The sequence below is a fragment of the Microcaecilia unicolor genome, chromosome 7 (assembly GCF_901765095.1).
Source record: "Microcaecilia unicolor chromosome 7, aMicUni1.1, whole genome shotgun sequence".
NCBI classification, from domain to species: domain Eukaryota; kingdom Metazoa; phylum Chordata; class Amphibia; order Gymnophiona; family Siphonopidae; genus Microcaecilia; species Microcaecilia unicolor.
In genome coordinates this window covers 3,038,581-3,064,100 of record NC_044037.1, presented here as the reverse complement: position 1 = coordinate 3,064,100, position 25,520 = coordinate 3,038,581, and the positions used below count along the sequence as shown (strand labels likewise).

At 42.3% G+C, this 25,520-nt stretch overlaps 1 protein-coding gene across 7 annotated transcripts in view; it reads left to right on the top strand.

Moving 5' to 3' along the window:
- DLG3 (discs large MAGUK scaffold protein 3) overlaps nucleotides 1-25,520 on the top strand; it is a 409,804-nt gene that overhangs the window by 223,301 nt on the left and 160,983 nt on the right. The window contains exon 1 of one of the 7 annotated variants that reach the window (XM_030208895.1): nucleotides 13,748-13,909. The exons of 5 other annotated variants lie outside the window; for them this stretch is intronic. In XM_030208895.1, coding sequence (XP_030064755.1) covers nucleotides 13,865-13,909 — 45 coding nt within the window. In that variant the 5' untranslated portion in view covers nucleotides 13,748-13,864. Of the gene's footprint in view, nucleotides 1-13,747; nucleotides 13,973-25,520 lie in introns of those variants that run through there. One more of the 7 variants, XM_030208896.1, reaches the window with a different exon arrangement.

The following is a 25,520-nucleotide window of genomic DNA, read 5'->3' as shown; positions in this document are numbered from 1 at the left end:
CTTTTTCAGCGTCCTGGCAGCGGTAGCGATGTACACTCTGCCTTCGGTCTGCCCCGGAAGCCTTGTCTTCAAGTTCCTGTTCCCACCTATGCGGGAACAGGAACTTGAAGAGAAGGCTTTGGGGCAGAGCCAAAGGCAGCGTGTACAACGCTACCGCTGCCAGGAACGCTGGAAGACTGCTGCCTGCGCCGGAGGGAGGGAGGAAGAGAGAGGGGTAGACGGACACGCTCCTCTCGGTCCGCTTGGCTTCCCTGCCCTCTCTGTCTGCGTCCCGCCCGAAAGGAAATGACGTCAGAGGGAGGCGGGACGCAGATAGAGAGGGCAGGGAAGCCAAGCGGACCGAGAGGAGCGCGTGCCTGCCTGCATGTGGTTTTTTTTTTTTTTTAAACTAATGGCGCGGCGGCGCCTCGCGTCGTTTGGGGGGGCATTGCCCCCCCTCGCCCCCCCCCCCAGTCTACGCCTATGGTTTCAACGTATCATCAACGACGACACTTGGATCCCTTTCTTGGTCCGTGACTCCTAACGTGGAACCTTGCATGACATAGCTATAATTCGGGTTCCTCTTTCCCACATGCATCACTTTGCACTTGCTCACATTAAACGTCATCTGCCATTTAGATGCCCAGTCTCCCAGTCTCGTAAGGTCCGCTTGTAATTTTTAACAATCCTCCTGCGATTTAACGACTTTGAATAACTTTGTGTCATCAGCAAATTTAATTACCTCACTAGTTACTCCCATCTCTAGGTCATTTCTCCCATGCATGTTTGAATTCCATTACCATTTTCATCTCCATCACCTCCCGCAGGAGAGCATTCCACATATCCATCACCCTCTCTGTGAAAAAATACTTCTTGACATTAGTCCTGAGTCTGCCCCACTTCAACCTCAATTCATGTCCTCTAGTTCTACCGCCTTCCCGTCTCCGGAAAAGGTTCATTTGCAGATTACTAGAAATTTGGATACAATCCCCTTGTCCTCTTTGTGACCAGGATATACTTGGAGTAAAATACTGCTCTCTTTCCCTTGGTGGAATGGGTTTGACTGTGTTTGCATTTAAGACAGAATTTTCTGATGATGACAGCTTAACCACAATGCTCTCAGTGGACAATTTGGCAGAGTTTCAAATAGACGCAGATGGTGTCCAAGCAGACAATCTTTACAAACAGCTGATCAGAGGTTAGAAAGAGCAAGCAGTTTGTGAAAAATTGTAGCCTCCCTCCTAGCAGTTGTTTCTCTGGTATGGATCCAGGGATGCTAGTTATGTTCACATGGAAGCAGTCAAAACCCCATCATTGGTTTTAGTGGCAGAGCTGGTTGGGTAATATCGGCCCTCTGCTATCTGGGACAAGAGTGAGATCCCTGCCTAGACTGGGAAAAGCAGGAAGAGGGTACCTGTGCCTTTGACAGTAACAAGACCTCTTTTGCTGTCTACGCGGGAAAATCCTGCAAGAGGAGACTGGGTCAAAAGTGGGCTTGAAAAGGGTCTTAAGAGTGTTGCTGTGCTACATGATGAGGGTAGTAGTTTCCTGCACTTTATCTCCAAAAAGATTCTTTTCATGGCAGGCACATCATATTTTGGGTCTCCAGGGAAAAAAATATCCAGAGCAGAAGCTCTAGATACCACATCCAAAATTTCATAGGCTGTTCAGATGCAATAGTGAGAACAATAATGGGGGTGGCAAAGTTTTCTCATGTTACAGTAGTTAATCAACGAAAGGATGAGAGTCAATATATAAACACAAGAAAAACCTCTCAGTATAAATTGCAAAGTACTTGATCTACTATTGTGTTCCTGTGAAGTGCAAAAAGAATATTTATGAGAAAGGGAAAAAGCCTCTGAACCCAGACCTCCACCCAATATTAGTTTTTAATCAGGTATAGTACTACTACTACTACTACTACTATTTAGCATTTCTATAGCGCTACAAGGCGTACGCAGCGATGCACAAACATAGAAGAAAGACAGTCCCTGCTCAAAGAGCTTACAATTTAATAGACAAAAATAAATAAAGTAAGCAAATCAAATCAATTAATGTGAACGTGAAGGAAGAGAGGAGGGTAGGTGGAGGCGAGTGGTTACAAGTGGTTACGAGTCAAAAGCAATGTTAAAGAGGTGGGCTTTCAGTCTAGATTTAAAGGTGGCCAAGGATGGGGCAAGGCGTAGGGGCTCAGGAAGTTTATTCCAGGCGTAGGGTGCAGCGAGACAGAAGGCGCGAAGTCTGGAGTTGGCAGTAGTGGAGAAGGGAACAGATAAGAAGGATTTATCCATGGAGCGGAGTGCACGGGAAGGGGTGTAGGGAAGGACGAGTGTGGAGAGATACTGGGGAGCAGCAGAGTGAGTACATTTATAGGTTAGTAGAAGAAGTTTGAACAGGATGCGAAAACGGATAGGGAGCCAGTGAAGGGTCTTGAGGAGAGGGGTAGTATGAGTAAAGCGACCCTGGCGGAAGATGAGACGGGCAGCAGAGTTTTGAACTGACTGGAGAGGGGAGAGGTGACTAAGTGGGAGGCCAGCAAGAAGCAGACTGCAGTAGTCTAAACGAGAGGTGACAAGGATGTGGATGAGGGTTTTGGTAGAGTGCTCGGAAAGGAAGGGGCGGATTTTACGGATGTTGTAAAGATAGAAACGACAGGTCTTGGCAATCTGTTGGATATGAGCAGAGAAGGAGAGAGAAGAGTCAAAGATGACCCCAAGGTTTCGAACTGAGGAGACAGGGAGAATGAGAGAGCCATCAACAGAAATAGAAAACAGGGGGAGCGGGGAGGTGGGTTTGGGGGGGGGGGAAAATGAGAAGCTCGGTTTTGGTCATATTTAATTTCAGGTGGTGTTGAGACATCCAGACAGCAATGTCAGACAAGCACACTGAAACTTTGGTTTGGATGCAAGGTGAGATATCAGGGGTAGAAAGGTAGATTGAGATGGTAGGAAAAGCCATGGGATGAGATTAATGAACCAAGTGAAGAAGTGTAGATAGAAAAGAGGAGGGGACCAAGAACAGAACCCTGAGGTACGCCGACAGGCAGAGGGATAGAAGTAGAAGAGGATCCACCAGAGTGAACACTAAAGGTGCGGAGGGAGAGGTAGGAAGAGAACCAGGAAAGGTAAATAACTTGAGTCACCTTGTCTTCATCAGCATAAAAAACCCTTTTTTCTTTTACTCCATATTGCTAAAACCTTCACAGGAAAAAGCAGACTCGTGGATCCACAAATACTTAACTTAGACTTTTAAATCATAGTAGACACAAACGTGCAGAATAAGTCAATCACACTGACCGTGGCCAGAGTTTCGCTATGTGAGCTGTCTCAAGGCGTGTATGACATCGGTAGTCTTAAAAAACTACACATTGGCTGCCCGTTTTTCAAAGGATCCAATTTAAAGTTTTGACAGTTGTTCCATTCTGTCTGAAACATATGTTGACTGTTTACCATCCAAGATGTGAATTGTAGTCAGAGGCTGCTGTGAGACATTCAACTGATATAGTAACTCAACTTTGGAATGCAGAAACACAAGCTAATGCCTTTAATCCTGCAGGGATAACACTGTGGAATACATTGCCAGGTCAGCTTCAGCATTGTAGTAGTGTAATACAGTTTAGGAAATTGTTGAAGACAAAATTGTTCTGTCTCGGAATTTTTAAAATTTTGAACACTGAATTATTATTATGGTCTGTTTTGTTTTATGTTTTATGATGATATGAATAATGTGAATGTTCTTTTGTAAACCACCTAGTTATAGATGGCATAGAAAATGTTAAAATAAATAAATGTCGTAATTACGGTTAGCGTATCTGGGTTTAAAAAAGGTTTGGACAAGTTCTTGGAGAAAAGTCCACAGTCTGCTATTGAGATAGATATAGGAGAAGCCACTGTTTACCCTGGAATTGGTAGCATGCATTGTTGCTACTATTTGTGTTTCTGCCGGGTACTTGTGACCTAGATTGGCCACTGTTGGAAGTAGGATACTGGGCTAGATGGACCATTGGTCTGACCCAGTATGGTTATTCTTATATTTTTATGACTCATCAGACTGCATCTCTATATGACCTTCAACGTATTGTTAGAGTACACCACTGTAATCACATTTTAACTTATACTGAATGACTTATATGTTAGTACTAGCAATTAAAATCTCACTCATTCAGTCATTGGGAGACAGTGCAATCAGGCTAATAGCAGGCATGCACTGTCTGTTCTTCCTCTTCCCATCACCAAATGCACATCAGTGTTCTGGATGATATGAATCCTTCTTACATACTTTGCTGGAAGCCCACCATAATAGGCCTTATAGTAATCCAACACTTTCATTACAGAATGAAGTGTTTGTTTCTTTAAGAATGGAGCCAGCTATTTTATCAGTTGGAGTTGGTGCTGTGCCCTTTTTAAGCCACTGTTGATATTTGCAAAAGGCGGGATCCTTTGTGAAGTTTTAATAGCTATTTAAAGTTGTTAAGGGAGTAGGGATACATAAAGTAATATAAAGTCATTTAATTTTATTTGGAGCATTTATGTTGTTTGTCATGGCATACAAAGCTCCAGTTAGTCTATTAATAGGTTCGGGTTGCTCCCTTGTTGATAAAAATCAATAATTAATTCCTGTTGTGAAAAAAAAATTCCCTCCTATCTTCTTCATTGGGGAATCAGCCTAAAATCAACAAATGTACCTATGGTGCGTGGGAACTGGAAAGAAAGTGTGAATCAAACACAAAGAAATACTTTTAAAACTAAACTTCACTATAGTTTTTAAACACACAAAAAATGTATAAGCACTTGTGTGTTTTTTCCTTTTCTCTAACTTCTTGCTTTCTATGCTCCTAAAATTGAATGTTGTAAACCACCCAGAAGAAAATATTTGATGGGTGGTATATCATCAAATGTTAATAAAACTTGAAAATTTAACTTGAAACTCAAAAATATGTCTTCTCCTCAAGTTTAAAGATACACAATTCACAGCAAGCCAATAATCACACATCTAGTTTTCTCACCAGCAGAGGCAGGTCCTGTCTCAATATTTCTGCAGGGCTAAAAAGTGATTCAAAGATGAGTATACAGATTGATGAAATGAGTATAAAACAAAACTGAGTAATATGAAAAGGTTTGAAGCCTTAGAATATACACAGGCAACTACATAACTAGGTTTGTCTGGTAGGCTCCAATTGGGACTTACCAGAATGCTAAGGTACTGAGCTGTCTAGGGGATGGAGGAGTAGCCAAATGCTTAATGCAGTGGGTTGAGAATCTGGGGAACTGAGCTTAATTCACACTGCAGCTCCTTGTGACCCTGAGCAAATCACTTAACATTATATTGCCTCAGGTACACAAACTTAGATTGTGAGCCCACTAGGAACCTGCATTTAATAAATGTAAACCACTTTAATTGTACTACAGGAAGACGGTATATCAAATTCCATTAACCCTTACCCCTTAGGCAGAAAGGAACCTTAACAGGCACCTGATCAGGGACGTCATCAAGTGGGCCTGAGATATTTTAAAAACCAAGCTACCCTATAAAATATATGGCAGGTTGTAAACAGATTGAGCATTCAATGCATGGGACTATAACTTTACTGTGCATATTTCCTCAAGAAGGAGCAATCAAGCTCTTAGAAAATGAGGAGAGACTGGCAGATATTGAAAGATGGTCACACAAAGTGGATTTATCTATTGCTATAATGAACCTACTGCTGTATCTACCATGAAGGATAGCTGCTTGGTACACAATCAATTGGAACCCACAGAAAATCATTTACACATCAGAAATCTTAGAATATTTAATTTTCCAGTGACTCATTATTTAGCTACTTTAGACTTTCTGAAAATGTACTTAACATAAGAATTGTCATACTGGGTCAGACTAATGGTCCATCTAGCCCAGTATTCTGCTTCCAACAGTGTCCAATCCAGGTCACAAGTACCTGGCTGAAACCCAATGAGTAGCAACATTCCATGCTACCAATCCCAGGGCAAGCAGTGGCATCTCAATAACAGACTATGGACTTTTCCTCCAGGAACTTATTCAAACCTTTTTTAAACTCAGATACACTAAACACCATTACCACATCCTCTGGCAGCAAGTTCCAGAGCTTAACTATTCTTTGAGTGAAAAATATTTCCTCCTACTTGTTTTTAAAGTATTTCCATGTAATTTCATTGAGTGTCCCTTGGTCTTTGTACTTTTTGAAAAAGTGAAAAATCGATTCACTTCTACCTATTCTACACCACTCAGGATTTTATAGACCTCAATCATTTGCATATGTTTTGACAACTTTGAATAATTTTATTTCATCTGCAAATTTAATCACCTAATTCGTCGTTCTGTTTTCCAGATCATTTATAAATATGTTAAATAGCAGCGATCCCAATACAGATCCCTGAAGCACTCCACTATTCACCCTCCTCCATCGAGAGATTTTGCAATATCCTCAAGCTAACTTATTGAAAGTTGAGAATATTTTCTTTGTTTCTAGAGGCTCTAGCATGGCTAAAGAGGAGGGGAGTTAGATCCGATTGTATCTGTAGACAGCTCGAATGTTTCTCAATTCTTGGAGTCATCTTATTACTAAATGCGATACTCTTCTAGTAACATTGCACCCCAAAGTTGAGAAAAATATTATTTTGGAATTGTACTTTACTAAGAAGCATGTTTGTTTTTGTGGTTAAGAGATTAATATATTTCCTGATGTGACTAGACAAATGCAGCTTTGTACGAAACAGTTCCTTCAGGTGAAACCTAAAGTTTTGGCTGTGGGAACTATGGTTTTCCTTAGATTTCCTTGTAAGTGTCTGGTCACTTATGGAAATAAAAGATATGTATTTGTTGATTCCACTCATTTGGAAACTTTTCTTTTGGATACACCTGTCTTCAACAGAATGTCACTTAATTAGTTTTCTTTTTTGTCTGAATGAGAAAGGGAGTTATATTAGGTAGTACTTCCTGTACGCCAAATATTATCTTATTTTGTTTTTTATTTTCTTCTGAGCTTAAGCAACTGTTTTGTTCTTGTGATATGGTCCTCATGATTTCATGTTTCTTTTTTTCCTCTCTTTATTGAAGTATATCTCCTAGATTTTTCTCTCATCTTCTTGTTGTATTACGCACTATGGGATCCTTTTACTAAGTTGTGGTAAGCGCTAGTGTGCACTTACCACAGCTTAAAATGGATTACCGCAGGATGTGCTTAGGATATTTCTAGGATAAGCAGCATAAAATGTATTGTACTGTTTTGGGATCTTGCCAGGTACTTGTAACCTGGTCTGTCTCGGAATGGCAATACTTATGTACTTGTGTACTTGTTTATTAAGTGATGTGAAAACCCACAAAAACTTGGAAACTTATCTCAGTTAACAGCTTTCTCTTGCACCGACTGTGGCCAAAGTTTTGCCAAACAGGGCTGTGTCAAAGTGCGAACAATATTTCAGCTTGATAAAGTGTTTCTTTTCAGAATGTCACTGGAGGAAGTGTAAATTTTTTCATCATTGTTTACGCACCCTTTAGCCTGGATCTGGGAGCCTGTTTTATAAAGGCACTGATGTTACCTTTTTCTAAAATAGGTGCCTTTCAACCCTCTCACAAAGGTGTCCTATTACATAATTACCCCCAATAAGGGTAAGTTTTAGACTGCACAACCTCGGGCCAATTTTCAAAGAAAAGATAGATATATGCAGCAAAATTCCACATGTATCTTTCCTCTGCCTAAAGTAAGTTTTAACAAAGATTATGCCTGTGAATTGAACATACCCTGAAAAGTCCTACCAAAATTTCTTCCGTTAAGTGGAAATGGAGAGAGGGTTCTGAGGCTTCCCCCCCCCCCCCCCCCAGTAGTCTTTTATACTTCAGTGAAGTAAGGGAGTCTTTTACTAAAGCTTAGCTTGAGTTATCTGTAGCAGGGCCCATAGGAATAAAATGAGCCCTACTGCAGGTAACTCGAGCTAAACTTTAGTAAAAGACCCCTAAATTGATATATTAAATTTTGCTAAGCCTTTATTTTGAGAAAGAGTTTGTACAGAACAATGATTAAAAGTCCTGAAATTTGGGAGATTGTAAATATTGGATAAAGTGCATAGAAGGGCCATTTAGGGTACAGTTTAAGGTGCAGGCTCCATCCATGATAGATCTATATAGTGTATTGTTCCAATACCAAACGCAAGACTGTGGAAAAAGTTATGCATTTCTTAACATAGGAGTGTATTTTGGGTTTGAGTAGTCCCAAAACTGAATCATTCTAAACCAAACTCAACAGTGAAGGAGTAGATGAATGGTTATAGCAGCAGACTGAGAACCAGGGAAGGCTTGCTTAAATCCACTGTAGCTCCTTGTGATCTTGGCCAAGTCATTTAACCCCTCAATGACTCTGGTAGAAATAGATGGTGAGACAGGAAAATACTTACTGTACCTGCATGTACCAATAGCTTTTAGAAACAGAAAAAAATGTAGACAAAGACCATATAGCCTATCCAAATGGTCTTTATCAGCCTACATTTTTTCTGGACAACTGTTGTATCAATTTTTATACAAGTTGCTATATTACTTGTGCACTGCAACACACAAATAGATAGATAAACAGACTATACTGAGAAACATGCCTAAAAATTGAACATCTGGTGAAGCTCTTCTAAACAATACATAGATGCTGGTAGTTAAAGCATTCCATCTCCAAAAGAATAATTCACAGGATGTTTCAACAAAAGAACATAAAATATTGTACGCATTATTACCTTGGTGAATAAAGTTTGCTAGATAAGTTCAATAGAATCTTCCTCAAAACAGTGTTAGAGGACCACTGATCAACCACTACACCTGAAAATAGAATGGCGAGGAAAAGAGTTAACTACATTAATTACCTTTCCATTGTTTCAACTTGGCTGAGTAGAACCATTTACACCACTATTTTCCATCCTTGGAACTTTGTATACCATAGGACTCATATTTAGTTAACACCAGGCTTTACTATTTGAAATATAAGCAAAACCCTTTATCACTATGTTTTTGGACATTACGTTATGGCTAACCGACCATTCAGTGATGTTTGTGATCCACATCATACCTTGATCTGTTTTTTACCCCTGAGCAATCTTAAGGTGTTGTGGACTTCCATCTCTTGTTTTCATCAATTAAAAGAATTTATACCTCACTAATTGCCCTGCCTGTGAAGGATTCACTTGGTGGTTCTGTACTCTACTAGATTTGAGGGGTTCTTATGTTCTTCTATGATTACATCAGAGGAGTATACTTTGCCATGCTCCCTTGCTTCTCAAAGCGTAAGAATTGCTGGAGTCTTACTGTTCTGGTCCTTTCCAGAAGCTTTCACTACTTTTTTGAGAGATTCCTTATGAGTTCTTTTTGTTTATCTATCTGAGATGGCCTGCAATATGGAATTTCTGTTTAATGTCCATGCAGAATTTTTGCATTGCTTGTTACATAAAATGGGGACCTTGATCAAAGTCAGTGGTTCTCACTCGGAAAATATGTTATAGAGCCAGATCAGTGTAAATAGTGTGGTGGTATTTTTCTTCTTCTTGTGATAGCCTTGATCTATTTGGAAAATAGTTCTACTGTCAAGTAAGCAATATTTATGTACCATTTGCTGTAATAGACAGTGAGCCTAAGAAATCAATCTGCAAACTTACCAGGGCCTTGGAATTCTCCGATGCCCTGGATTTCCTTTAATTGCATACCTGCATTCACTGAAGCACATTCCAATTATCAATCAAGCGTGACACATCTTTTCTCATTTAGGTCTGTCAACTAGAGCTCTGCAAGTTAATATATTTCCCTGATGAGTCTGTTCATAAACAAACTAAATTACTGTATGGACTTTGGTGGGTACCACCCAACATTTTTGGTCAGAGTTGGTTAATAGCCCACACTAGAAACTGTTCTCCTTGAATCTTTCCAGTTTCACCTCTTCCTCTGCTATTGAGACCATCTATTGGATTTACTGTGCTTCTGTAACTTTAAAAAGTTTCTTTTTTTAAAAACTTTTCTTTGAAATACTTACTTCCAGTGACTGATTCAGAAGGGTCACATTTAGGAGGGAGCTCATTAATCAGATTATGATGACAGAATCAAACTAGCAGCTAGGCCTGTCCAGTAGGATAAAAGTTCTGAAATAACTAGGAGTGGAAACACCAGTGCTCAGTGCAAAACTTATCACCTATGGTTTAAGTGTACAGTAGAACTTAGATATGTTTGGGGTAATTTTATAACAGGACAACTAAGTAATAAGTTCAAAAAGGTGCCTGTTTTAAAAAAACCCAAGCCATCTATCTAAAAAAACAAACAAACAAAAAAACTAACTCATAGGACACATCCAGCAATATCCAGCAAAAGATAATGAACCATCAGTAGAGACAAAATGACAGTGTCCACAAAATCATTTGTTGATCCAATTCTTAAACTTATGACTAAGATATTAATAAAAAAGAGTGAAATATACATGCCCCAAAATGTTTGATTTAATGGGCATGTCCAAACCATATGCCCCAAAGAGGCCTCAAGATATCCACACTTCAAAAATGCTGGCGTTGCTTGAAGTTTTAAGAGTGCTTATTCCTAAACATCTCCAGGAGCCCTAATAGTGAAAAGATTGACCTAGTACTCTATAGTTGTTGCTTTCGGCACCAAACCTTTATACCGTTCAGGAAATCTAGACTGTCCCAATTTGACTGCCCCAATTTGACTGACTGTACATTTGTCCTTTAGATTGTAAGCTCCTTTGAGCAGGGACTGTCCTTCTATGTTAAATTGTACAGCGCTGCGTAACCCTAGTAGCGCTTTAGAAATGTCAAATAGTAGTAGTAGTAGTAGTAGGTCCTCACCTCACCTGACTCCTAAGATTACCTCTGAAGGATAAACCTTGGGGCTTATCCACAGTTAGTCAGTTTAATATGTCCGTGAGCAGTTAGAGTAGGCCAAGTCCCCACAACGAAAACTCTGGTGGTCTTATACAAAAAAAAAAAAAAAGAAACTGCACAGGAAAGCAAGTTGCATCCATAAATAATCAGAAAAAGGTTTAATCCAAATTATAAATCTAATTAAAATTTATATCAGATACAAGCAATGAATATCAGAAAGAACTTTCCTTTGGAGGAAGTTGTGCACAGCTGCAAATCAGATCACTGAGCAACAAGTTCCTCTCCCTCTTGATTCTCTTCCAGTCTTTTATAATACATTTCCAGGCACCCTACCAGCTTGTACTTTGTCCAGTCCCTTTGTGTCCCCTTAATGCTATTTCACAAATACCCCCCCCCCCCCACACTCTTTACCACGTCTGTTTCAACGGCAATAAGTCACTTCTGCCACATCTACATTCTTTACTCCCCTCTTATCTACTGTTTCCACAGCTTACAGCTGAATATCAAGGTTCATAAACAGTTCACATCACATCTTATACTGGGACCATCCTCTGCAGCTGAATAGTCCTAGACCATTGACTCAATTTTTCCTCATTCCTATCCCATGACTTTCTAATTTTCTCATGAGTATTTCATCAGGTACTTTGTCAAATGCCTTTGAAAACCTAGATACACAATATCGACCAGCTCACCTTTATCTAGGGTTACCGTGTACATCCAGATTTCCCCAGACATGTCCTCCTTTTCTGGGGACTGTTGGGGGTCCGGACATTTTTTTCCCCAGCCAGCTTGTTTGAACAAGTGTCTGGGCTGGCAGTCTGCCTGGAGGTTGGTTGGTGGGCAGGCAAATAGGTTTGCCTTCTTCCCCCCCCCCCCCCCCCCACTAGTCTAAGGTAGCACACCCTGGTGGTCTAGTGGCCTCTTTAGGTCTGGAAAGAATGCCACTCTTTCCTGCCCACTGATGACCTCCCCACTACCGCTGCTTCTTGAAAATGACTTTGCGGAAGTCTTGAGACCACCTCTTGGAAGCCTCGGCAGCCATTTGCTGAAGCGGTAGCAGCAGGGAGGTCAACAGCAGCAGACAAGAAACAGTGGGGTTATTTTCTGCCCTGAAGATGCCATTAGACCAGCAGGGCTGGAAGGTAGGCCCGGGAAAGGAAGGAGAGAAGGGGCAAGGAACTCATGGATGTGAGGGAGAGAAGGGGGTGGGGGGCAGCTGCTTGTGGATGGGTGGGACGGGGACATGCTGTACATGGAAAGGAAGGGAAAAGGGGGAATGCAGAACATGGATAGAAGGGGGTGGAGAGAGGAGGGGACCATTATGCTCATGGATGGGAGGAAAAGGAAAGGGGAACTGCTGCTCATGGATGTTTGCTTTTTTTGGAAACATACACTATTTCTAATTTTGGCATGGGCCCCCACAGATTACGTCCTGGCCCCCTCTACATTTGACCCCCCCCCCCCCCCACCCGATCATCAGGCACCTTGTTTGCTGGCGGGGGTCCCCAATCCCTGCCAGCCGAAGAGTCTTCTTCAGTGCCGGTCAACTCCGGCGCCTTCGTTTTGTGATCATCTGTTTCTGACGCCTTACGTCCTACATCATGCATGTAGCTCCATGTAGGACGTAAGGCGTCAGAAACAGACGATCACAAAACGAAGGCGCCAGAGTCGATCGGCGCCGGAGTCGACTCTTTGGCTGGCGGGGATTGGGGACCCCCGCCAGCAAACAAGGTACCTGATGCGGGGGCAGGGCGGGGTTTGCAGTTGCGACGGCGGGGGAGGCGGCTAACCAGTGCCCCCCACCTCGGGCTCTGGCCCCCTCTCCCCCCCCCCCCCGAGGTCTGGCTACGCCCCTGAATTTTGTATTTACAGTATGGAAGAAAATGCATTTCTGTTACTTTTACCGCTTATAGAATCTGGCTTCCTTGGGGGGAATCAAGGTGACTGTGCGGCTGGGGTGGGGCAGTACTTTATTTATCGTGTCCTCCTTTTTTTTTGGTCTCTGCACATATGATAAAGCTTACCTTTATCCACCCTTGTTTACTGCTTGAAAGAAATGTAGATTGGTGAGGCAGGATTTGCCATGACTAAGTAAGTCCATGCTGGCTTTGTCTCATTGAATTTTGTTCTTTATAACAACAGTCTCTAGCATTTTATCTGGCACTGACGTCAGGCTGTCTGGTCTATAATTTCCCGGATTAGCTCTGGAACCCGAAGGATAAAATGAGTATAAACTGCTGAGTGGAGGTAGGAAAATCTGACTCACTGTTTACTCTCAAAAAGTATAAAGATAATAGGCCAAAGAATACTTTTTTGTTGTTGTTGTTGTTTAAGTGACTGGACCTTGTTGCCAGAGGCGGAGGTAAAAGCAATTAGTAACTGGTTTGGAGGAAAAGTTTATAAGCCTGGGATGAGGTAGCAGGAGTGACTTCGAGACTCAGTCAGTCAGTGCCTCGCGCAGTCAGTCAGGTGCCAGGTGCAGCGCTTCCCGCCTTCTCCTCCTTCAACCCTCACCGAGCTCGTGCCACCCTACCACCAACAACTGGAATGAGGAAGCAGCAGCGCTAAGCAACCGAGAAGGGCGTGGTTCTTATGCTAATGGAGCCTCGCGCGCGCTCTCTCTCTCTCTGGCCACGGCTTAGTTAGGAGGAGGGAAGAAAGACGGCGCACAAGTTAAGGCATCTGCTGCGCTCCGCCCCTCGCGCGCGCACATGCCTTTGCTGTTCTTCTGGGCGTTAACTGCATCCGAACGGGAGGGGACAGAGTGGCACGCGCGCACCCCCCCCCCCTCTCTCTCTCTCTCTTACTGGCTTTTCTCTGTGGGGCGAGTGCGCGCGCGGCGCCCGAGGCTCCTCCCCCTCATACACCTGGCGCCGGCGCACGCACCGCTCGACTCAGCTCAGCAGCCCCAGGCCGGCCGGCCGGTGACGGGAACTGGCTTAAGTTTTGCTGTGCGGGGTAACCGGAAGGGGGAGGATCCGGGAAAGAAGTCGTCCGGTGTCGGAGCGGCTATGATAATAGTTGCCCTCACCTTGAACAGGACTGCGGAGGACGCGGAGGGCCTGGGAAGGCGGAGGGTTCCCCCGGGTTCCCCCTCGCTCCCCATCTAGGAAGTTTGGGTGAGGCTTTCTCTGTTCTCTCAGTCTGGTACCTTATGAAAAACAAGACACAGAATTGGTCTGTTAACTCTAAGCAAATGCACAGCACAACCTAGGAGAACTTTCCTCTTCTTTTTCTCCCTCTTATGCTCTTAAATTTGCAGTTCACCATTGTCTCTCTGCTTCCCATTCCTTGATGTTATTTGCATTGGGTGTGGGGTTGGCTGTACCTTACATCTACTTCTAAGCAGTTTGCAGGATCTGATGCCAGGAGCAATGATGTGGGTCTGCTATGAGGAGGAAGGACACTGATGCAGATTCCACCCATGCATCTCCTACAAGATGAATGGGGGAGAGACATATATTGGGGGGGGGGGGGGGGGGTTGGATTTCATTAGCGCACGTCTTTTCAGTAGTAGTTCAAGGTAACTTACCTAATGCACCTAAATGTATTACCTTTCGGCAAGCAGTGGAGGATTAAGTGACTTGCCGAAGGTCACAAGCAGCTCTGGGATTGGAACCCAGGCTTCCTTGATTCTCAGCCCACTACTCTAACCACTAGATTACTTCACTCTTAATGGGGTACAGATGATCTTCCTCCCTAGAGCTTCAATTCAGGTGACTCTCTGCAGAAAAATTAAGTAGCACTGAAGAAATACAGACTGTGCACCTGCTCAAAAGCCAGACTGTGGCCCACCCCGTCCATGGCGTTCCTTCTTCCCCTCTCTGTCAGCCCTTCATAGATATAGATTTATTTACTACTCTGCATTTTGCTCACATCTTTTCAGTAGTAGCTCAACTTGTTATATTCAGGTACAGTGGATATTTCCCTGTCCCCGAAGGGCTCACAATCTAAGTTTGTACCTGAGGCAATGGAGGGTTAAGTGACTTCCTCAAGATCACAAGGAGCAGCAGAGGGATTTGAACTGGCCACCTCTGGATTGCAAGACTGGTGCTCTAACCACTAGGCCACTCCTCCACTATTGCCACTATCTATTTCTCAGCAATCTCTACATTGCCACTTGTACCACCTAATATCATACAGGAGTTCATTTGCAAACAGTGGAGGTAGTACATGCAGAGATTCATCCAAAATGGTGTACAACAGATTAGAGCTTGACCAAACCCAGGTCCTTTGGTTTCTGCTGAAGCTGAATCAGCAACCAAAATTGCTCGGTTTCAGAAGAAAACTGTAAATGAAAGTCCACCTTCCAGGCCTCCCTTGGGTGGTCTAGAGATAGGAATGAATCCCACTTGTTCCTTCCCTGTGCTGATGCTCCATCACAGTGGTTGCCAATACTTCCCATGCAGCCTCAAGAAACTGCCATGGGAGGTCCTAATAGCCATTTTACAGTTGGAACCAGCACGGCTTCCGGGATGTGCCACAGCAGTCTCAGCAGACATTGTGATGGAGCTGCGACACAGGGCAGGAACAAATGGGGTTTCTTCCTGCCCCCGAAGATGCCACTAGACCATCAGACCTTCCTAAGGTAGGCCCGGGGAAGGCCTATAGGTGGGGCAGGTGGAAGTGAATTTTGGTTTTCAGCTAAAAATGCACAGGCATTTTTGGCCACTGCCCAAACCCAGATTTCAGTCCTGTTTTGGTTGATCTCTAAAGTAGATTATAGCTGAACATAAAACTTGCAAAAATTTTTTAACAGCATAACAAAAGTAAAATGACATATAACCATTAAAATAAACTGCACAGTAGAACGATCATATAACATAAATATGATAAATGTCAAAGTAAAAGTGATACATTATAATAGGCAGCATGGAGGAATATTCGTGTGAACATAGATGTGCTTATTTTGTAAGTATAATACAACTGAAACCCCTTAATAGGTGACACAAAAAAATTCATAAACATAAATATGATAAACACAATATAAATGTCACACCTTATTAGTCATGCAATAGAACATTCATGTGACATAGATATGCTCATAAGTCAGTACAATACAAGCGAGGGGGCTAATGAGGTCAAGCTACATGGACTCAGAGCCAATATAGAATAACATTGTTGGGATAAATAGATGGGTGGCTAAATTTGAAGACAAATTACCACTATATATACAGTTGAATAAGTAGTCTAAGTTACAAGGTGTGTGGCAAGCTAGCTGCTGAGTGAGTGGATAGTCATTCGTCAGACAGTGTGTATTAGGCATGGGAGAAGAGCCAGCCTTTCACCTGCTTCCTGATGTAGAGGGAGGGAGGTGTTAACCCTCTAGGAGTGAGCTCTAGAATATGGGAACTCACTGGTGGGTATCGATCACATTGTGTAATTTCTTTTGATGGGGTACAGATAAAGTATAGATAGTGATGCTCCTTGAGAGGACCTTGAATGCCTTGAAGCAATGTAGAGGGCTAATTTATTCTTTAGGTATTCTGGCCACATTTGTCTGAAAGTCCTACATAGAGTTTTAAATTTGACCCCGTAGGGCAGGGGTTCTCAAATACTGTGTGACCAGTACCTGTTGCCTTCAGTCATTCAAGCATGATGTTATAGTCCACAGTATTGAAGGCTGCTTAGACTCTAGTAACAATACAGTCATGGCAGATCCCATAGCTGTTTTTGTGGAAAATGTCAGGCAAGGATACAAGAACAGTCCCTTTTCCATACTCTGATCTGAAGCCAGATTGACTTGGATGTAGCCAGTCATTGAGTTGAATAAATAGTAACATAGTAGATGACGGCAGAAAAAGACTTGCACGGTCCATCCAGTCTGCCCAACAAGATAAACTCATATGTGCTAATTTTGTGTATACCCTACTTTGATTTGTACCTGTCCTCTTCAGGGCACAGACCGTATAAGTCTGCCCAGCACTATCCCCGCCTCCCAACCACCAGCCCCGCCTCCCACCACCGGCTCTGGCACAGACTGTATAAGTCTGGCCAGCACTATCCCTGCCTCCCAACCACCAGCCCCGACTCCCACCACCGGTTCTGGCACAGACCGTATAAGTCTGCCCAGTACTATCCCCGCCTCCCAACCACCAGCCCCGCCTCCCATCACCGGTTCTGGCACAGACTGTATAAGTCTGCCTAGCACTATCCCCGCCTCCCAACCACTAGCCCTGCTTCCCAACCACCGACTCTGGCACAGACCGTATAAGTCTGCCCAGCACTATCCCCGCCTCCCAACCACCGACTCTGGCACAGACCGCACAAGTCTGCCCAGCACTATCCCCGCCTCCCAACCACCGACTCTGGCACAGACCGTATAAGTCTGCCCAGCACTATCCCCACCTCCCAACCACCAGCCCCGCCTCCTATCACCGGTTCTGGCACAGACCGTATAAGTCTGCCTAGCACTATCCCCGCCTCCCAACCACCAGCCCCGCCTCCCACCACCGGCTCTGGCACAGACCGTATAAGTCTGCCCAGCACTATCCCTGCCTCCCAACCCATTTACTATCTTGAATAGCTGCTTAGTTGAATTTGCAACCTATTCAATAAAATGTACAAGTATAATTGCCTTCCCTGTCCTCAACATTTCTCAAACCCCTGTAACTTCTGGGGGTGATTTAATGTTTTTGTTCTTTATTTTTTCCTCTGCTGTTTGCTTTTCCTTTGAGCTTCCTCTCCTCCCAGAAAGGCTTCTTGCCATCTTGTCCTTTTCCCTCCCCCAACAAAGCAGGGTGGGAGCATGGCAAGTGTGTGCTGCTTGTCCTCTTAGCTCTGCTTCTTTTGTAACTGGGAAGCATAAAAGGAGAAGGTGGCAGCAGCTGTGGAGACTGTAACTGCAGGCTTGCTTTGTCCCCATAATGCTGGCCTGCCATTACTGTAGCTGATCTGAATTTTAGGGAGTAGGATGGAAGTTGGCCTTCTAAATGTTGTAATGCTTAGTATAGTTTTCAGGGATGTATTGTTGTTATTCCGTTAGTTAGAGGAAGAAGACAGAAGCCTCTTTTGTGTGATCCCTTCTTCATGTTCTTGATAACATTTCAGAAAATTGAGTTGCAAACTTCTGAGCTCCAGTGAAGAAACACATTTTGCAGGCTTTTGAGTGTTGTAGGAAGAGCTCTTCTGTAGTTTTCAGAATCTGTTCTGCCATCTGCAAATAATATAGACTGCTAGAAAGATTCACTAGGGTGTCATTCTGCAGGAATACAGAAAGAGAGAGTGACTGGTGACATTGTATCTGAGAAAATGTCTATGAGGAGGAGTTTGGTTATTACTTTTACAGACTATGTCTCACCTTTGTCCTCAAGATTAATATTGGATACTTCTTTCTGCTCCGCTGCCTTCACAAAGGCTGCACTCGATACAGCCCACCTTTGTAAAGGCAGGGGAACATGTGGAAGGCAGCCGAGCGGAAAGAAGTATCCAATATTAATCCTGCTGGAATTTACATCATCACGGATGCTGTTGTAAACAATGCATAAAGATGAAATTGTGTATACTGATACCCATATTCATTTGGATTGATTTGTTGACTCTTGAGACAGACACCTCTGCGTCAAGTCTGATTAATAAAACATTTTTTACCCTCGAGTTGAAATTGGACTGGTGCTACTACTACTTATCATTTCTATAGCACTACTAGACGTACGCAGCGCTATACACTTGAACATGAAGAGACAGTCCCTGCTCCACAGAACTTACAATCTAATTAGGACAGACAAACAGGATAAATAAGGGATAAGGACAAAGAGTAGCAAGATTCCGGAATCCCAAAGACTCCTATTACTACTTATCATTTCTGTAGCGCTACTAGATGTACGCAGCGCTGTACACTTGAACATGAAGACTGTCCCTGCTCCACAGAGCTTACAATCTAATTAGTACAGACAAACAGGACAAATAAGGGATAAGGACAAAGAGTAGCAAGATTCCGGAATCCCAAAGACCCCTATTACTACTTATCATTTCTATAGCACTACTAGACGTACGCAGCGCTATACACTTGAACATGAAGAGACAATCTAATTAGGACAGACAAACAGGACAAACCCCCCTACCTTTCTTTTGCTTCTGGTTTTATATGTGTGTGTGGGGGGGACTCTCTTCTTCTCTTTCGTCTTTGTTGCAAGAGAGGGAGACATCTTAAAGAACTATTTGCCCCTTCTGCACTACCAAGACACTTAATGACTATAAATGTGGTTGATGTACTTGTATGTATGGTAACTTTACAGACTAGGAACATTCATTCACCCAAACCACAAACATATATATATACACTTCATAAATGTTGAAATTGTGAGACCTGTGGTGTATGTAGTGCAATGCCTTTTCAAACTACTTTATGTTGGCAAAACAAAGAGGAAATTGAAGCTAAGGGTGGCTGAACGTCGGCATTGTAACACACTGCAGTGAGAATAACAAATTTGAAGCTCTTGGGGTCTGTGTCCTATTTATATCCTAGGGAGGGGGTAGTGTTGATAACCATCATTTGAAGAAGGAACAACAGTTTATTTCTGAATTAAATGCTATACATCTCAGTAGATTGAATTATGTATTGCTTATTCAGGTTTTGTTTTGTTTTTTAATTGGTTTGAGTGTATAGGAACTGGATTGTTTTCAAAGTATGTTAAGTAGTCTCCATGTATTTACCATCTTAAAGGGTATGTAATGTCTGATTCTGTATTTAGTTAATATGATTAATAAGGGGTGTCCTTTAATATGACAAATGAGGGCAGTTCACAATCTGTGCCCTTATTAATAAATGATGTAGACATGGGAGACTGACCATCCAGATCCCGTATTGTGATTAATTGAATATTAAGGAATCAGTGTTTTTGTATGTGAGAAACTAGAGTGACCTATGATGGAAGATACCTTTCTTATAAACATTTGCTGTCCTAAACATGTACGAAATAAAAGGATATTGCTTCACATGGGAAATGATAGAGGGGGGTTGAGAGAATACAGATCTTTATTAACTTTTACTGTTTTAGCTTCAGTATGTGTCTCCGATATGTAGTAACTATGGAAGATTATGGATATATTTGGGGTGGATTGCTTTAGGTGTATCATATATCAGTAATATTTGTAAATGAAGCTGTCATTTGCAACACTGTTGGTATATTTGACCAAAATAGTTTAATCTTTCTTGGTTTGAAAATAGTCCGCTTGACATTTTAATTTTAAGCAATAGAAACTGTACTTGTTTTTTGTCTTTCTATATATGTGGTGTTAATTTAGAATAAACATGATGGAACTAGTTTTTCATGCAGCCACTTAGGCAGTGTTTTTAAAAACTGTAATCTCTGCCTTTGCAGATGTTTGAGTTTATTGTAGGTGTGTGATATTTTCACAATTAAAATCAATAGTAGTATAAAGATGGTTGATTGAGACACCACAGAGGTCCTATTTTATACAGCGAGACCTAGTTACTAATAAGTGGGCTATCAGTAAAGTAGCACATTGTAACAGTAGCCCACATAGCTTTCTTCCTGTATAACAATGTGAAACAACAGTTCATTATAAGATTGCCGGGACCAGGATTATGCGTTTTCAATATAGACTGACATCCAGATGCACAAAACTTAATGAGCCAGCAATGTGTTTTTTTTTTATACTAGTTTAGCGAGCACGGAGTTCAACGAGACATGCACAAAGGGGTTCTGCAGGTTCTCTTCCTGCCACAGTAGCAGCTAACGAGAATTATATGCAAAGTTATTTTAATGAGCGAATTACTATTCAAAAGTGCATTTCAAGTGATGCACAGCCATTTTCCTAGCAATGTACAGGATGAAATTTTTATGGCTGGTCAGGAGCTGTTGGTACTGTTGTTTCCTTCCCATTACTGCTGAAATTCTACCCTTGGCTGCAACTGTCTGGATGACTGAGGAGAGCTGCAGCATCTTCAAGCCTGCCCCCCCCCCCCCAAGCTCGCCAAGCATTCAGGCATGCAGCCATTTGCTCTCCCTTGCTTCCCTCCCTACCTCCTTGCAAAGTCAACACCGGCTCCCTGGCTGTACTGCTGCCGATGGTCAGATCGGGCAGGTCTGGCTGCATGTCCAGGAAATTGAGTGCTGCTTACACCAGAGGAGACAGCTGTGACAGCAATTAAAAAAAAAAAAAGCTACACACTGCTTTCATACATGGAATTTGCATGCATGTATGAAAAACGCCTGTAGCATGCGCAGAGCAGCCACTGTTAGCGCTTGGCTGTTCTGCACGTGCTCGGGTGACAGATTGGCTTCCCCCCTGCCAAGCTCCTTGCTGTTTTTGTGAGCAGCTCATTTGCATCCCGTTTCTTTTGAGCATTGCTGGCTACTTCCAACTTGGTAATTTATACTGAAGTGGAAATAGCGATCGGTGCTTTACAGGGACTATTGTGCATCTGCCCCTAAATAAATAATGCATGTGCATAAAAAATCAACAAATTAATTCATTTTTTGAGTGGATAAATAGCTTTATAAGAGCTTGTATGTGCAATGATATAGTGTTAACTTTAATATTACAACTGGACAAACAGTGGGTTTTATTTTAATAGTATAAGAATAATAGAGAGAGCAAACTTTATTATTCTTTTGCTATTATTTACTCTGTCAGACTTTTTTTTTGTTTTGTTTTTTAATTTAAAATTTAAATGAGTGCAAGTAAGAATGAACCATCAGACACCAATGGCTTCACTAATCAATAAGAGGATGCAGTGGGAAAAGGCTTTTGTGAAAAGGAATGTGTGATGTTGGTGCCTTTAGCTGTCATTGCAAACCATTTCAAGAGAGAAGATTTTTGTTGCTTTGATATATCTTTAAATTATTGTTTTTAGGTCAGTATGGTGGCACAGATACTTTGGAATGTTTTTAAGTATTTAAGAATTGGCAGTAGATATTAGAAGTGAAATACATGGCTCTAGTTATATCCCTGGTGCAGAACTTTGTATATAGTTCAGTAGTGAATGCAGTGCATTGAATAAGTGAGTACCAAAATAAAAAATATGTATATTTTCGTACATGACACATTTGCTATGGTTGACTCAATTTTATGGGAATCTTCATTGTAGGTGGTACATGAAACTGAGAGAGACAAGTTGACACCAGTAACATCATTCACTATTTCAGAGAAATGACAGCAGTAGGCTTTTATTAATTGTTGGTTGACATGCTCCTGTCTTGGACTGTAGGTTAACGATTTCCATTCAGTGCTTGTGTCATTGAATTTAGAAAGATTATTGCAAAGCACTTGTAAGGAAATGTAGATTAGTGGCTCTTATAGGCCATCTTTTCTTCTAATCAAATGTTTACTTTTAGATTTGTGAACAAAATGAATATTGTGATTAGGTTTTATTTAATCAGATACTTCTATTTTTTTGATGACAAAATAAAGTTAATACAACCATCAATAATGAAATACCTAAATACAAAGAGCACAATCGATCCAGAAAAGACAAAGAATAGCCATCATCATCAAAACTTTTAACTATATTTTCTCTCCCTCCCCTTCCCCTCAGTCAGCCCTTACCAGAACCTACAAGAAACGCACTAGCTAATGAACATCAAGAATGAGAACACAAAAATTCCCTTCTCTCCCTCCATCTCAATCCTAAAGATACCTCTCTACTTGTTTAAGTTGATTTTGGAACTAGTCAATAGATTTTGTTCACTGAAGACATCTTTGTCGATTTTATCATTTATTTTGATAGTGTTATCAAGTTTCTGGTATCACGATGTGAGTATGATGTGGAATGGCATTTTAGAAAGGACAACCAACTCTGAATAAGCATTTCCAAATGGGTATGTCGCTGGTGGTGCTAGTATTTTCAAACAGGATCGGCTGACCTACAGGCTGATCTAAGCTACATGAGAAATGGACGTCCATGTGCTGATTTACGTCTGGCATGAACATCCATTTTACAAACTGAAACGTTCAAACTATTAACAGGGCAAAACAAAAGACGTGTTTGTTCCCTTTATTTTCTTTAGTTTTGTTGGCTCTTCTAAGTTTTCTTTTTTCTGCGGCTCGCAGCTCCATTAGGCCTGAGCTCTCAACTGGGTCTTTTTTATGTTTTTTTTTTTTTTAAAGTTTATTTTTGCAATTGAGCTGTTTGATTTCACTGTAGCTACCTTCCCCACGATGTTTCAGAAGCCTTCCGGTGGGTTCAAATGGTTCACAGACTATGCTAGGATGAGGTCTGATGCACTTGATGTGTGCCTAACCTGTCTGGGCCTGACCATAAGCCCTCTTACTGTCTTCTTTGTGCTCAAATGCAGAAGACAGCACAAAATAGTTGAAAGGCCTTTTATGAGAGACTTTTGATATGCAGAAGTCCGGTCCATCAATATCTAAGGCATTGTTCCCTTTGGCTTCAAGAACTGCACCAGACACGGGGAGACACATTGACATCAAGGAGGTTTCCTCCTGTCTCGACATTGGGCGCCAGTAGTGTCCACTCAGAATGGGCATCATTGGACCCAACACCGAGGACTTACGAAGATTCCACATTGTCTTTGGCAACACTGAGAAACCCCAACTGCTGAGCAAAGGTGAAGAAACATCGACATCGGTCCTCTCTGAGGTACGGTGCCATGAGCTCTGGGGCTAGAAGTGTCAGCACTATGAGAAGCGCTCTCCCTCCATGGAAGTGATGCTGATGTGCCAGTCTCCCTGAAGCTTTGACCCCACCTCCGACATGGCTCCTACATGTTTGCATGCTATCTCCACACCTGCCTTTACCGATACCTGCCCTCAAGGAGCAGCTCTGGATTATGTTACAGGAGGAGCTGGGGTGCTACATCGAGGGCACTATTGCTGACTATGGTGCCACTTCAGCCCATCCTGAAGACTTATGCCCCATCGATAACGCTGCTGACCAATGCCGTGCTCCTTTCCAGCCCATCGGGGGAGGAAGAAACCTTTAGCTTGGTTGTCTCGCCCAGAGCCAGGTCACATGTCCAGTGGTCTGAGGAGACCCATACTACTACTTAACATTTCTAGAGCACTACTAGGGTTACTCAGCGCTGTACAGATTAACAAAAAAGGACAGTCTCTGCTCCAAGGAGCTTACAATCTAATGGGCGAAATGTCAAGTAGGGGCAGTCTAGATTTCCTGAATAGAAGTATGATGGTTAGGTGCCGAAGGTGACATTGAAGAGGTAGGCTTTGAGCAAGGCTTTGAAGATGGGCAGGGAGGGGACCTGTCGTATGGGCTCAGGGAGTTTATTCCAGGCATGAGGTGACGCGAGGCAGAAAGGGCGGAGCCTGGAGTTGGCGGTGGTGGAGAAGACACATCCCATGAGGCATTCTTTGTAGGCTTGTAGAGGGCTTATTTTAAGCTTGGAGAGGCATTCCTTCTGAACTGGAGATTGATACCCCAGGAAAACTGGGTACTGATGACAAAAGCCACTAGACCCCCCCCCCCCCCTGTTTTCTTATTGCTCTTCCAAAGATTTGAATTCTGTATACAGTATGTTCTCAACTGCTAGAAAGGAGGGTGATCTCTGAACAGGTTTCTATTTTATAAAGGGAATGTATGTGTCTGGGTGCCTGGTGAGAATCGGAATAATACCAGAATGCAGTTGGGTGCTGATTTTAAACCCAAGGACCAGGAAATACCAATATCCCTGAGATGTACTACATATATTTCAATATGCAAATTGTAATAAATTCGGAGAATGGTAAGTTCATAAAGGTGATCGTAAGAATATATAGAGGGGTCACTGCAAAAATGATGTAGCAATCTAAGTGTTATATAATCTTATGAATACTATAATGTGGTATTTTTGTGTTTATAGCAGTGAGTTCCAAAAAGGAACTTTCATATACAAGTACTATTAGGAAAAGATTTACTGAGCTTTGGAATTGGTTTACACTAGTACTACATCAAAATGAACACCACCTAAATGGGCAGCTTTTGCATGGATGATTTCTTAAAAGTAGATGGTATTTCAGATGAAGCATACACCTTTCAAGAAGTATCTATGTATTTAAATATCAATAATAGTGCATTTCTATGGGAAAAGGAGTTCCAGCCTCTCTACCATAGGAATGTAGATGGTGTGAAATGTAGCAGTTATAGAACAGGAAAAGTGGAATTCCCTATTCTTCCTAACTTCCCAACAGACCCACCCCTGAAAACCATACCCCTCTTGTAAATGCACCACTCCACTCTGCAAACTGCCACTTCTCCAAAAACTACCCCTGCAAATTTCCCAGCACCCTTCATAGTGCTTCCACACCCACGAAATTACTCTGAAACTGTTGCATTACTCCCAAACTGCCCCACCCCTTATAACTACCTTCTGCAACCTTAAAAAACCTACCTCCAAACTACCCCTCCCTGCAACTACCCCATAAAATAATACACTACAAATTACTCCGTACCCCAAAACTATCCTACCTGCAGATGACACAATACCCTGCAAACAGCCCCAGTCCCAAATATTATTCCCTTGCCATTACCTCAGTGGGTGAGATTTCTCTCCCTTCTCTCCAGGAAAATTCCAATAAACACTTCTGTGACTTTTAGGATTTTCCAATCCTCTGTGGTCTATTGTTTATGGTTTTATAGTTTATTGCAATTTACTATACTGCCCTAACTGACAGGCAGAGCGGTTTACATAGTACTAATTAAGGAAAGGAACTCCAATAATAGGAAAGATAAAACTATCACTCAAA